At 44.1% G+C, this 15,253-nt stretch overlaps 1 protein-coding gene across 1 annotated transcript; it reads left to right on the top strand.

Moving 5' to 3' along the window:
• Positions 1–515: 515 nt before the first annotated feature.
• On the top strand, positions 516–13,846 carry LOC121600507 (T-box transcription factor T-like). Its single transcript, XM_041929167.1, has 6 exons — positions 516–1,971; positions 9,705–10,051; positions 11,521–11,641; positions 12,193–13,101; positions 13,172–13,356; positions 13,422–13,846. Exons 2-6 carry the CDS (start codon positions 9,756–9,758, stop codon positions 13,843–13,845), a joined length of 1,935 nt encoding a protein of 644 aa, XP_041785101.1. The 5' UTR covers positions 516–1,971; positions 9,705–9,755; the 3' UTR covers position 13,846.
• Positions 13,847–15,253: the final 1,407 nt, after the last annotated feature.

Below are 15,253 nucleotides of genomic sequence, written 5' to 3'. Positions count from 1 at the left end.
ATTTTACTATATTCAATCTCAATAAACCTTACTGCAGCATTGCATTAATTAGTATTAGGAGCGAAAAGAAAAAGAAAAAAATAAACTGCAAACGCTAAAACTAAAGTAACCGAAACACTAAAATCGTTTCTCTTTACACATATGCTTTCGATTAGGAAATATATTACCCTGAAATTAGTAATATCGAAAAGAAATGTGAAACACGGTAAACTACAACAAATGATAAGAACAAAACACAAGTAGACTACAAAAAAGAGTTGAATAGAAAAAAAAAATAACAACACAACACACCAAAACACAACGCGGCACATTGTGCTCGAGTGGCCATAAACGTTTACGATCCACCATAACGATCACCCTTGGTGTCCAGTGTGTTGCCTTTTCTCAGTGCCCGAAAAGGGAGGAGCTAAGCAGCAACCGGACGGGCCCGGTTGCCAGAGCAACGACACCACACAGGCACACCTGATACTGGTAGTGTGCAGCGCAGTTGGAAGGTGAAAACAAGACAGCCAGTGGTTTTGTTCCCGCACCACACTCTCCATTACACCTGAGCCGTAGGGTTTCGTTTTAGTTTTCTTGTGTGTATGTTTTTTTATCTGTTGCCGCCAAAGCGCACACCAGGCGAGATGGGTTTGCCATGCTGCCGTTTTACACACTCTGCTGCCGGCCATCATTGCGTCGAGAAGGACCTCGCGGTAGCTTGCGGTGCGCGTTTGCGGTTCGCTTTCGGTGTGAGTGCGTACGGCGGAGGAGTTCAGTAAGCTTTGCAAGCACGATCAAGCGACGAACCTTGTTGCGCGCAACGAGTGCCTGAGGTGTTAGTTTCAGTTCAACCAAAACCATTCCTCTGTACAGCCTCTAAAAACAGTGCGCAGTGTTGAAAAGGTGAATTATTTATGATCTCCCACCAACGGGTGTTTGCGTGTTAGTGATTGAATGTGTGTGTGTGTGTGTGTTTGTCTGTGACAAGTGTGCCAAATAGGATCCGCGGGTGTGGGACCCCCAATTAAGGAGAGGAGAGTGTGTCAAAGTGTCAATCGAACCATCGAGTCCGTGGAGGGTGAACCCGTGTGTGCCGGCAAACGTCCGACAAGGTGCGAGCAGGAAGTGTAGGTGCGCGCGTGGGAAGATGTTGATTATTTATAAAACATTTGACAAACCCATACTAATTAATTAGTGTATATCCATAGCATTATTACAAAGATTATTATTAAAATTGTCCATATTTGTGGACCAGTGCGTGCACGTGTATGTGTATAAGGCAATGCGTCGTTATTCTTTCACGTATATACGATTTTATTCATCATGCTTCCTCTCTAACATTGATCCGACCTGTGTGTGTGTGATCTTGCTTAAAAAGTGAATGATCTTTGACACCTTCCCGTCCCGACCTCTTCAACACTTGTGTGCGCTAGAACAGAGGTCCTAACGAGGTGCAAAACGTTGCGTTTTTGTGTAATTGACGCGTTGTGTGTTTGTTGGTGTGTCTGCGAGAATTATGATTGTCACACTGCAGTTCTAATCATCCTACCGAACCGGGCTAATAAATTTACAGTTTTGCGAATTGTCATACCAATCTCTTTGGCGGTGTGATAATCGGTGTGCCAATGCTCCAAACTTGTCCAAATTTTATGTGCGCTTGTGTGTGTGTCTGTGTGTGTGTGTGGTCAGCAAACTGACTAGTGTGTGCTTACGCTCCCTACTGTCACTCCAATAGGCGTGCTTTTGCCGACGGGAACTCCTCGGCACAGCGGACGACGCGGGTGCCAAACGGTGCTTAAAGAGGAGATAATTTTCCTAATTGCACAAGAAACCCACCCCACACAAAAGGCGGTGATTAACGGAATCCAGCCAATTTCATCCGCGCTCTGCTTCTGAGGATCTTGCGCGCGCGCGCGCGCACACGCGAACACATCTCCCACGCGCATCGTTCGCACCTCAGCACCTCAGCGGGAAGAGAAAGAGGGAAGGGTAAGTTGTAGTATTGAATTTTGAAATCAACATTAAAACACTAATCCTTTGGCATACGATCCCGATCTCCAGTCCCTTCCTCTCGGCTCCCCCCATTTGGAAGCGTGAGAAAATTCTGCACTGCAATGCGACAAGCTCTGCTCTTTGTGCTGTGCTTTTTTCTGTAGTAATTGAAGATGGACCACCCAGCCAAATCAGTGTGCGGCTGTTGGACAAATAGGTGTATAATTTGAAGCTGGCGGCTGACAAAACATGATACGACATTGGCAAACACTGCCATGGAGGAGCTGTGTGTAGAAACATCCATGGAAGAGCGGTGTGTGCGTATGCAAATGATTGAGATCAGCAACAACTAAAACAGAAATGGAAAACAAAGCGAGAGAAACTTAACGGCCTGCGATGACGTGCCGTTGTGTGTGCTTTGTGGGAGGGAATGTTTTATTTTTTGGCGATTTATGCCGTGTTGCTAAGGTGGATGGGTAGGATTTGCAACAAATCCTCACGACAAACAAGGATTTGTGGACTTGTGCTGCTAGAAGTATTTGATATCTAATAACAGTCTTTCGAAACAGCGTTTTACCTTTCATGCAGTACGGATCGCTCTATCGCAAGTAATGAAACGCTAAACTAGCAATTGAAGCGATGGTATTTCCACAGTTGAATTTGAATTAACTTTTTTAAGTGAACATCATAAACCAATATGTTAAAAATCGCAAGAATGCTTATACTCAATTCATTTTACTATTTTTTTATAATTGAGCAGAAATTTAATTCCTTTTAATTGAGCTTTATTGAATTGAACATCAAGATGAACACTGCTAAAGTACACATGCTGTAATATTATTCATTTTTTCTGTTATTACGCTTTAGCTAAAAAGTAATGCTTTAGCTGGAATAAAAATTTGATATTGAAATTGATAGGCGATTTTTTGGTGTTTATTTGAAGTAAAGTAAAATTTCAAAACCGTTATAAATGATACAAACTTTTAAAGGCTTAGGATTAATACTCCAAAAACCATTTACAGATATTTATCCTACAACGCCATCGGTATCATTAAGGGATTACATGGCATTCTACAAAATTTAACAGCATGATTTAATTTCCTTGTGAGTATTCCGAACCACAACAATCAGCTCAGAATATTATTTTTTTCCAAGAAAAAATAATTTCATGTTTTAATATTGTCTTACTAGAGCCGGGATTTTGATACCTTTCTAGTTGCCTTGCGATAATTAGCGATTGTTGACATGATTGTTATTAACGTATTTGCATGAATTTTAAAGCATTGTAAAACAACTATTAAAATATCTGCTATACTACCTAAATTGGTTAGCTTGGTTCAGGTAATCTTCCACGTTGAGTAATCAATCGTTTTATTATAGCTGATTTCTAATTCCATAAGCGCTACTTTAATCTCTATCTTTTTAAATGTTGTATATTACAAAAAAATGTAAGAACATATTTATAACGAAAATGTAAAGTAATAAAGGTTCAGCATAGTTTTTGACAGCATGACAGCTCAGGAGATCATGTTTTAAAGGGAAGAATAAACGTTGTGGAAAAAAGGTCCTTTTTTATTTGATGTATTTCATCAATAACTAAATCAATAACTCAACAATCTAGCTAGTAAAAATCATTAATAAGAACTGAATGATTGACTTCCCAACTTGATCTACTTCTGGATTATATGCTCTACTAGTGAAGACTATCTAAAAATCATATGCACCAATCAAAAATCATCTGGTTGCTACAGATGATTCAAAATCCAATGTCTATTTTTATGATCTTTTTTAAAATAGTTTCTCTCCAACAAACGTACATACATTTCCAAACAAGCTCAGCGAACGTACAAAACATGGTTACCCATCTGATCGGTGAATTTCCCAACAATGCTCTGCCATCATCGTCACACCGAACCGATGAACTAATTTTTCCCTTCCCGGAAAGTATGTTTTCCGATCGATTCTTTCTTCGCCCCTTCCCTATCCTCCCCCTTTCATCCACAGAACAGTCTCTCCGCGAACGTTTGTGTCGCACGCTTGGGCAGAAAATTCGGTCCAAAATGTGGCCGGTTCGCTCGCTCGCTCGCCCGGCTCAGAAATGTATAAACACCTAATTAACACATCATGACATGTAGCCTGCCACTTAGCAACACACGAAAGTGATACAATTCAAATTACGAGTTAATTTTTTACGACGGCAGTTCGGGCCGTGCGTTGTGTGAGCCTGTCACACACCACCACTGCCACACTACCACCGAGCGATCACCTTCCTTTCCTCCCTTGCTCGCATATCTTGCTCGAATTCTTTTCGGTGGTGAAGTTTTGGTTGCCTTCCCATCGATGGATCGATTGTTCGATGAGTTTTATTTCGTCTATGGACGTGGAGTTTGATGCCGTCCGTTCGTCGTTTTGCGCATCGTTCAAGTCTCGCGGTGACTTGACACGCCAATCTAGCGCGATTTGACCTCTCTCGCCGGGTTTTTGCTCGCTTGCCAAAGCCAGTTTTTTTTTTGGTTCGATCATCACCACAACCCCAACTCGAGGATGGATTATCGAGCGCCCCATTCGAGTGTCTTTACAACCATCGGAAATGTCTTAATTATTTCAGATCACCGCCCGTCACCGTTCGCGGGCACACCTCTTGAGCACCGCCAGCAGCAGCAGTGGTAAAAGCGCGCGAGAACAACAGCGCATTTGATGGACTTGATCGCGGTTTCGGCATCACATGTAAAGGAATATCCCATGCCATAATACTGCTTTTATGGCAGGGTACTCCAGTGTGCCGGCAACCGTTGGTCCACCCGGTGTCTGAAGTGACGAGGGCATAAGAATATGGTCTTCCTGCATCCCGTCGCTCGATCTGACGCGATCGTGCAGCAGTGTTTCGGCTTCTAAAGAAGCGAATCATGTAGAGGAAGCCACTCGGATTGACCAAACCAACCACTGCATACCATACACCCTTGCTTCTTCTGGACCCAATATCAATATTTTATTATTTTTATCTCTTTTATTGGAAAATATCATTTAATTTTTATCGCTTTATGGGCGTCAGTCGTTCTGGCTGCTGCCGCTGCTGCTGCTGCTGCTGCTGATGCTGATGATGCTGCTGTCAATGCGTGAATGTGTGCGCTCGCGCAAAAGGGTCTAATCGCGGGCCGATGTACCGCCGGGGCCTTTAAATCCGTGCCCGAGAATGAGGCAAACGGGCACACCGAAAGTACAGAAGCCGTCCGTGCCGGTGCCGTTCGAATGGTCGTACGGACAAGGTCAAACGTTTGGCGTGATTCGTACCGCGCTGAGGTAGGAGAGATTGCAATTGACTCTTGCGCTCCTCTAGAAGAGTGCGCAGAAACCTTTATTGTAGGACGATAAAACCAGCGCTTACAGCTTGAAGCCGAGATTAAAAAAGCTCTAATTGTTTGCGCATTGCATACATTCAGGCTGATAATGAGCATCAAGGCGCCCTTTGACCCTAACTGAGAAATCTTGAGTAAGGGCAGATAAAACCCTGCCTCAAGCGTGAAATGAGAACAGCGTTTCCTTGCCGCTACATGCCGATGAACCTTTCCCGCATCCACACACACACACACACACACGCACCAACACGGTCGAAGTGTAATTTACAACGCTTTAACCTTTTTTTCATCGAAACGCACCTCTACACTCCGTCTCCATGTCCCATCCGACCTTCGACCGTGGTGGGAAAACGAAATCAAAAGAACTTTGCCGAACCACAGTTTCGGTCCCGGTTTGGTTTCATGATGGTACGTGCAATCTTCACCGGATTCACCCGGTGCCCGCCAATCTGGGAGTTTGAACCGTGCCGCGGCAACAGTGCAAAAGCGGCCATAAAACCGTGTTCCCGTGCTCGAGTGTTTTGTTGATGAATCAATTAATATTTCTCTGATTTATGTGGCCACGCCGTCGATCGTCTTTCGCATCGTTCGTTCGCTCGCCCTGTGGCTCGATCGCTCAGCAGCCCAAGCTTTTGCTGCTTTGTTTTATCTGCTTCTTCCGATGAAGCCTCTGGTAGGACGATGAAGCTTTGCGTGCCGGGGTGCTGTAAGCCAAACACGTTTTGAGTGCGATCGAGAGAGAAAGAAAAAAAAAACGTTTCGGCATTCAGCAGTTTTATTGGAGGTGCCGGATTCTTTTGATTTTGACAGCAAAGCCCTACTGCCTCGATCACCAACACCGGTAGCAAAAGTCCCTCGGTCCGGTACCCTTTTTGTGCGCGATAGTTGGTTGCCAATTTTGGGCCCGGCATATGCCTCTTGATATGGTGGCAAATTTCCACCTTTTAACAATATCAATACGCACACGCGCGCGAGCCGACGATCAGCGGAAGAGGGGGAGAAGGGGGGTTTGTTTGCTCACACACTCATTCCACATTTAACGCGCTCGATAAGCTCCGAACGTCTGATAAGTGTTACGTGTCCGTTGGGGTGTGATTGCGTACTTTCGTGACGTAGCGAAGTGACCCACGTGACGGATACGTCACGCACAAGCAACAACAACAACAAAAAAGCGTCAACGCGTTCGAGGAAAAGCGCAAAACAGGGTTCGTCACTTCGTTCGAGATTCTGACTTTTGGTAGACCAATTTTCCATTGAACGTACAAGCATGCCATCTGATCTGGCATCGGTGTCACGCCGTTACGCACGCTGCCCTATGTGCGTTGCCAATTTGCAAGCCCGGCGACGTAAGCATCGAAATGTTAATTCGTTTATAATGGTCCACATCAAACGGAGGTGGTTGGGGGCAGGGTTTTGATCGTACCGGTGCGGGCCGGCATAATCCGTGTGTAAAACAGAAGAACCCGAACAAAAAAAACCTGAGCTCTGCAGAGGAAGCGGAGAAGCTTGGTTCGACCGGTTTGCAGTAGATTCAAATAAATTAGATGAACATGTTCGCAGTTGCAACGGTTGACTGGGAACATGTGTTTTATCGAATACGGTTTTGAGTGCGGCGTAGCACACTTCTCGCTTGATTTGTTGATACTATACTTAAATTATGTGATAGTCTATGTGATAATTAGATTTGTGCGATATTCTAAAATGTATTCATAATGGATTAAATACATACGGATGTTTCTAGAGTCTTGTCGTTTGGGTTTCTTTTAATGAATTTATCATCGCTCAAAACTCATGTCCTACCGGTCAGAAAACAATTTGATCGTGCCCGTTTCATGGAGTAGTTTGAAATCGAACTATCTAATAAAACGATGACCTTGAGCTCCAAACTCGAATGTATCAAAATCTGCCCGTTAGGAGATGGTTATTGTTAAGCCAAATTCGCTAATAATACACGTTCCTAACAACGCTCTTTGTTCAGCATATTGATTACGATTTGTTGCATTCTCTGCATTTCTAAGCATCCTGGTGTTCTTAAATTAAGATATTAGGTGACTAAATTTAATGTTTTGGCGTATGATGGAATGGTCAATCATTACTGAAAGGTTTAAAAATGACGCTTATAATAAACAGTCTTGAATAAAGCAATGTGTATACCTTTAGATGATCTTTTAGTCTTTACAAGAATTACTTGTTAGTTCTTAGATATTTTAGTTTTTAAAGGAATTAGTTGTTAGTTTGAAGATGAGTTAACCTTATAGAGATGTTTTGCCAAGTTGAACATAAACTGTTCGATTTAAATAATATTGGAATTTTGTGCATTTGTTGATTGTGGAAGTGGTAAACGTTTGCAATAAACCACTAGCGTTACACGAATTTTCTCTACTTGCTGGAAGTTAAAGCTTAGTTGATTCATTATTGATGTTTTGGTTAAAGTTCTGTGCTTTTTTGTCTTATTGCTGCAAATGGATGAAAAGCCCTGTAAATCTGTTGTTTTAGTTTGGTGGATTTTAACTCACTGGGTGCATGAAACATTGATGCTGTGACGTAAAAACGCTGTTTTGCCTATCCGTAACGTATCTGGTCACTTCACTTCACCTGGGTCACTTCACTACGGTAAAACATTTGCATCTTTGCTATATATTGGAAGTTTAGCTCTTTTTAATTGAATTATTTATTTTATTGGTGTATCATATTAATATTTCTAAACTTTGGGGTGAATTATCAGTCATATATCTCATTATTTCTTCAAATGAATTATCGAAGCGATTGATTATTTTACCTTCAACTTTCGTTGGATTAAAGACCAATATAGAGGTTTCAGGAGTTCTTATAATGTTGGAGCTCTTTCTTAGGAAAAAGGCAATTTATATGACGGGAGTTGGAAATCTAACAGCAATTCACAATAAGGGTGCCCAAGAGTCCAACTCCTATAACTTAATGTGACTTTCGTTAAGAAAGAATCAAGAAAGTGTCCCAGCATTATGTGAACCCCAGAAAAGCCTGTCCGCTTTTTAAGTCTATTTTTGGATGATACTGATATAGTTTGGTGTGTTTGAATTTACTGGTTTTATGAACCATGTAGGCTGTGCAGTGACATATCTACACAACACTAAGTTATATATGTGATGCGTCATAATATATAACGGGCATAATTGGTGTAGACTTTACTCAGCTTTTTTTTATTTTTTAAGCTACCTATGGTAAGAAGTGAAAGTCGAAAGTTTGGAACAAGATCAAAAGGGTGTATTCAAACTGATTTCTGAAATCATGAATTTAGATCTAGAAGAAACCTCTGCGATTCAATGAATATATGCAGCCAACATTGCAACGCTCTGCCTATGTTTTTTAAATTGTGAAATCCACCATCTTTAACAAATGCGCCTAACGCAATGCTGCAACAAGAAAACTACCACCATTTTATGCGTACACCTGAGTTCCTCTACACCCTTTCTTTAACCTTCGCTACACCCTTTTAGCTTTGCTCGAACACCGTGTTGGTTTTCCTGTTTCGTCGCAGATCTCATTCCGGCGGCCATTCCTAAAGAAAAAAACCCACTAGCCCGACGCCTTTTTTTTGGTGTGTGTGGTCCATCGAAACCATTTTTGTTTTTTTGGTTGTTGGACGCTTTCCTTTAACTTTTCGTGTTTCGATTTGCTCACCCTGCGCGACTTCAATTCCAAGGATTTCGATTGTGGGGCCCTCGGAGCTGTGGTGCACGGACGGGCAGCGCTTGATCAATTCTCCCGGGGCCCAGGTTGCGCGCTCAACCGCGTCAACGCACGCACACGCAGACGGATGGGCATTATTTTACGATTTGTTTGCACCCGACCGGATCGGTGTTTGAACAAACGATCATTTTTCATAAACGTTCCAGGTTAAACCCATATGTTGCCCCTTGGTCCGGCTTGGCCATCGCACCGGTTTTTTGGGGCGTTGATCGTCGCCCTCTCCCGGTCGGGCTCACATACCAAAAGAGCGCGATGATGAACAATTTGTACATTTCTTCTCGACTGAGTGTGTGTGTGTGTGTGCGTTTGTGTGTTTTCTCTCGATAATGTTTGCCGATCGAGGGCACCGTGTTTACCTATTACCGCTGGCAGCAGTTACAGTCGTGCTGCTTTTGGTGTCGTTCCCGACACCCGTTTGGCTGCGGACAGCACTTGGCTACAAATCTTGGAGTTTTTTTTTTTGGCCCCAGAAGCATACCGCGTTTGCAGAAAACTTTCCAATAGTCCCCGAACGTCTTCGGCGACAGCTTCCTTCCCCCTTTGCAAAACTGCTAACACATTCCGGGTCAGCCAGCTTGCGCGATTTACACGCGCTGTAAAATGCACCATTTACCAGTTGTTTACTAATTGTGTTTGCCTTTCTAGCTGCGGCCGTAACCAGGCTTCGAAAACCTTCTCACAAGGGCCAGCAGTTCGATGCGATCGGTCGATGAGATGGCGACGTCCCACATACTGTCCGCCATCGATCCAATTATAACCGGGTCGGCAAACACTCCGACCGGCGGTGGAATGAACGGTACCGATGCCGGCTCCATTTCGAACGGGGCCAATACGGGTGGCGGTGGTGGCACCACGACGCTGCTGCAGTCCGGATCGACGGTGATGGGACGCGGTGCGGGTGATCGAAGCCTCTCGGTAACGCTGGACGATCGGGATCTTTGGCTGCGGTTTCAGAACCTTACCAACGAAATGATCGTCACCAAGAATGGCAGGTATGTATAAAACGCTTCTGGTTTGCTAGTCGAGCATGATTAGATCTATAACTCTTGAGGTAATAGGGTTGATTTAAATATAAACATAGAAGGATTGACCGCTTTTTAGCAGCATAAAGTAGTTTCTGACAGGATAGGACTAAGGAAAAGGAACTAAGTTTAAGTAAGGACTCGTTGAAGGCAAATTGACGCATAATTAAGTACCAAATTGGATCCATTATTCGAATGAAAGCTCATCGAATCTTAGGTTCTACATTCGGGTGTGGACAGGCTGCAACTGCGGCTCTAGATTGCTGCAAAATACCATTTTAAACTTCCCGTTAAATAAGCACAAAAAAAATTAAATAAGCACACGAAAGTAAGACCTCACATAAACACAAAAAGCTATTAAAAGAGTTGCTGAGGCACTGAATTAACAATAACAATAATCATAAGATAACTTCAATGTTACCAATTGATTGGAACTTTTTAGCATTCCTAACTTATCACTCTATTTAACAATTACATTCCTCTTACTTAGTGTAATCCGAGTAATTTATGGCTTATTTCTTTAGAAATACGGTAAACCGTTGGAATAAGAGGGCATTGGAGATATCAATCAATGTAAATTTGCTTCAAAACATATTGCTGCCAAATCCCGAAGTATGGTTTTGAATACTCCTCATCTCATGCTTTTTGAAACTACTGAAACGTGTAGTATTATTTTGGTATTCGAAAATGTTGAAAACAACTTAATTTCGATTTGTTTTTACGTCCTTAGGCAGTATAGAAAATATTTATCTCTGACGATTCGTTCATAAACATTGGAAAGTTGAGATATGCATATAGTTAAGTTTCGTAAAAGATTCTGTTTATTATAGTTAGGTATGCCTATCCTGTATCGGATTTTTGCTCATTGCATTCGTTCTTTCATTCATTTATTAAGTCCAGATCACCCGTTGCATATTTGCGAGATGATCATAGAGATAGTACATCACGGAATTTACGTTAGATATATGACGCATACAAAGTGATATTGAGCTGCTTCAATACCTTGGTTGATGATTAACGAATGAACAAATATTGGCCGTCAAATAAAAACACAATAAACTATGAAAAAAGATAATCCAGGCACCAGGGTTTGAAAAAACCGTTGACCATGAATTCTCTAAAATGTACTTTCATAGTGAAAGTATTAGTTTTTAGTGTAGCATCTTGTTCACTAAATAGTCATATAATTCACTTAAGAGAGATATAATCTTATAATGAACTTCCAGACCAATAATCACTTGCAGATATGGTATTGTACCTTAACTCTCTAAACTAATTCCCTTTAACATGAAGATCCAGGGTCTTGTTGATCATCTACCAAATCCAATTTTCTCTTTTAAAGGTGTCACAGGGACAGATCCAAATCATAAAAATACCTATTTCAATACAATTCAACTACAATTTCTGTTTTCCAACCATCTCGCCATCTTCCATCCTAGACGCATGTTCCCGGTAGTTAAGGTGACCGCAACCGGGCTCGACCCAACCGCCATGTACACGGTACTGCTGGAATTTTCCCAAGTCGACTCGCATCGCTGGAAGTACGTCAACGGCGAATGGGTAAGTTGAGCGGCCACCTGCAAGAGAGCTTTGAGCGGCCGCGGCATCCGGGACGGTGGTGCATCACAGTAATGATTAGACAAACACACACACACACACCCACACAAACGCACTGTAGCGATTTCGCGAAACAGTTTGTGCACGCGGACAACAACCCTGAAGCGGCCGCGGCTCTTCATCTTGATGGTGCATCCTTCCCTTCTTTTTTTTTACTTGCCTTCTCCTCGCCACACCGTAAAGGGCTCTCACTTGTACAGATCTACTGTGTGAATCCACTAAAGAGCGCTTGTTTATTCCGTAACAAACTATTTACATTACGCTAATTAATGCACAGAAACAACAATTCCTCCCCCGTTCGACGGTGGTGCTAATGAGAACGGACCACACCGATGGCCGTTATTGCAAGGGCTTTTCGTGTCCCGTGCATCTCTGCCTCCGGTTCCGGTGCACCCGGCACAATTGGCAACGAACCAACCGCCCGGGCCCCGCGATGCACACCATCCATTCCGTTACTGTACGGTTTTCGTTTCGCTTCTGCTTCTCTTCGTCAGGTTGCTGGCGGTAAGGCGGAAGCACCACCGCCGAACCCGGTGTACGTGCACCCGGAGTCGCCCAACTTTGGCCAGCACTGGATGAAGGAACCGATCTCGTTCGCCAAGGTGAAGCTCACCAACAAGACGAACGGCAATGGGCAGATCATGCTCAACTCGCTGCACAAGTACGAGCCGCGCGTCCACCTGGTGCAGGTCGTGTCGGATGCGCGCGATCAGCGCAACGTTCACACGTACCCATTCCCAGAGACGCAGTTCATCGCGGTGACGGCGTACCAGAACGAGGAGGTCACCTCGCTCAAGATCAAGTACAACCCGTTCGCGAAAGCGTTCCTCGATGCGAAGGAGCGCCCCGATTCGGTGTACTCGCGCGAAAGCTCCACCTACGGCTGGCTCAACTTTCATCCTTCGTACGCGACGGCCCAGTCGCCGCTGCAGGCCCAGGTCGACCGTTCCTACCAGCATCCGCACACGGTCGCCCGATCGAACCGGGTCGCGCCGTACACGACGCAGCGTTCGCGCAACACTAGCGGAGGGTCGTCGCCACAGCACAGCTCGTACCTGCCGCTCGATACCGTTTCGTCACCCGTCTTCTCGTCCTACCCGTCCACCTGGCAGACGCAAACGACGGCGAGCGGGTCGTACTGGAGCAATCCGACCGGGTCGGCGGTGCAGCAACCACTGCTCGGTACGAACCCGGGCAGTCCGAACTCGATCGCTCCCAACATTTCGCCAACACCCTCGAACGGGTCACCGTCGTACGCGGCTTCATCGCCATCGTACCCGGCAAGTCATCCGGCGCTGACGCCACAGCATCCGCAGTACATTCCCGTGTCCAGTGCGCAGATGGAAGGCATCTACCAACCGTCCGGGTCGCCGCAGCAAATCTACACGCCTTCCAGTCATCAGGTAAGATGCTTTAGAGCTCTTGAAGTGACTCGCACAACAACTAACGGTGTTGCACTTTTAATTCGCACAGATTTACCATCCAACACCGACACAAGCATCGCCGAACCATCAGCTGTATGGCAATGTGCTGAATGCACCTTCCATTACGAATCTCGGGTACTCCACCTCCTGGCACAGTGCCAGTGACTTCAGTGTCTACCAAAGCACGTACCACTACCCGACGGCCGAGTACATCCCAATGATAGGAGAGATTAAGTAAGGTTCTCTTTAACATCACCATCGTAGGATCATCTCGTGACTGTAGTTCCTTCCTTTCGTAGCACTTACAATCATCCCTCGGACATCACGGAGCTGACATCAGTCGGCCCGGCTACTCATCGGCATCTAGAACCGGCGGCTGCCCCGTCCCCACTGCAGTACCATCACCATGGGCATCATGTGAGCGAAAACTCATCCACCTTGCTCCCTTCACACCATCATCATCCACACCACCACCATCAGCAGCAGCATCAGCAGCAGCAACAGAGCCACGGAACGGCAAATGTGCAATGTACCGAAAATCAAAGCCCCGAACCGGCGCCCGGAACGGTGGCAACCAGCAGTGCTGCCAGTACACTCGGCTCCTCTCCCGGAGCGGTCGGAACGGCGGGCCAGCTTTCGCACAGCCCGAACGGTCGAACGTCGCTGAATGCGGTTGGCAGTGCCTGGACACCGTTGACACCACCACAGACGAGCAGTATCTGAGCAGCGAGACCACAGTTACAGTGAACAAACAGGGAGGAATTGTAAGTTTTCGTTTTTTTTTTTGATTCAGTCCCAGAAGAGGTCTGGGGAACGCGGAATTTGTGCTCCAGTGGTGTGAAAGTGTATCCAGTGGGAGATGGGGCGTTGAGGATTTTAAAACGCGTTAGTTTTAACTAGAGATGCAATTTTAAATTAATGTCCAACTAGATAGAATAAAGCTTAAGAATGTGTGAAATTTAACGGTGCGTTTTAACCTTGGTGAAGCTTGTATGAGAAAATTTGCTGATTGCTAATGCTTATCTCGATGGCGCTATTTTTGTAGAGCTCGGGAACGCTCATTCATTCACTCGTTTCAAGATACTCCATGCAGTTATTTTCAACAGAATCGTTTGGAACTATTTTAGATATGTTTTATAATACAACTTGAAATATAATTAGTATTAATGCTCGTCTCTGTTCAACGCACGTGGTTTGTATTTGCTTGTAATTAGAAGCAGTTCATAGTGCCTGGGAACGAAAGAGAAACGGTGCGACACGTTCAACAAAACGCCTAAAAGTAGGCAAATTACGAAAGCAAGAAATGCAACTTAAGGTCCATTCAGCGTGTAAGTGAAAGTTAACCTAGAACATTCAACTACAGGCGGTCCCCGAGGTACATGGTTAATGAGGACCGAAAACAACCGCAAAATACCGCGTATCTCGAATTTCCGCGTAAGTCAAGTGTAGTAGTTTTTAGCTAATTTTCGTACTACCTGTATAGTGAAATGGATGTTATTAGCATCTCTCCTATCAATCTCATGCTTTATTCAACCTGCCTTAGACAATACAATTTACAATTGTTATTGTTGATAACGGGAAAAAAATACAATGACATCTAACCCACGTTACTGCTCGACTGAGGGACTGATGGGGCAAGGATCGAGCAAATTGCAAGCCCGCGAATTCACAATGGTGGAAAGGTATAAATTGGACTTATTATCATTTTTCATCATCATAACCGCTAATAACACTGGACATTCTTCTTGAAGAGACGTAAAATGTATAGAATATCATGGGACCGTTCAAATGTTCATCTTAAAAAAAAAAAAAACAATTAATCTTGAAGAGACTGCAGCTTAGAGAGATTTCACTGTATCTGTGTGCTGCGTAAAGGTCGCAAAGGTTACCGATATTTGATGTTGCTCTTCTGAGAAGTAGGATGGCGTGGAATCGAAGTTCTACTGAAAATTACAACACGTGATCCGTGTTAACTGATGGCTTATCGACTGTCCATGATATGCTTTAAATACTTTTTATCTATCCAGATGAATTGCTTGCTTTTGATCACACTACAATGAAATTGAACCGTTCCAATGGTTGAATATATTGGTTTATATGAATTCAAACACCAAATGACACATGCGTAATA

This window comes from Anopheles merus, chromosome 3L, assembly GCF_017562075.2.
Source record: "Anopheles merus strain MAF chromosome 3L, AmerM5.1, whole genome shotgun sequence".
Classification (NCBI taxonomy): domain Eukaryota; kingdom Metazoa; phylum Arthropoda; class Insecta; order Diptera; family Culicidae; genus Anopheles; species Anopheles merus.
The sequence above is the reverse complement of the archived record's forward strand: the minus strand, read 5'-3'. Positions and strand labels throughout refer to the sequence as shown.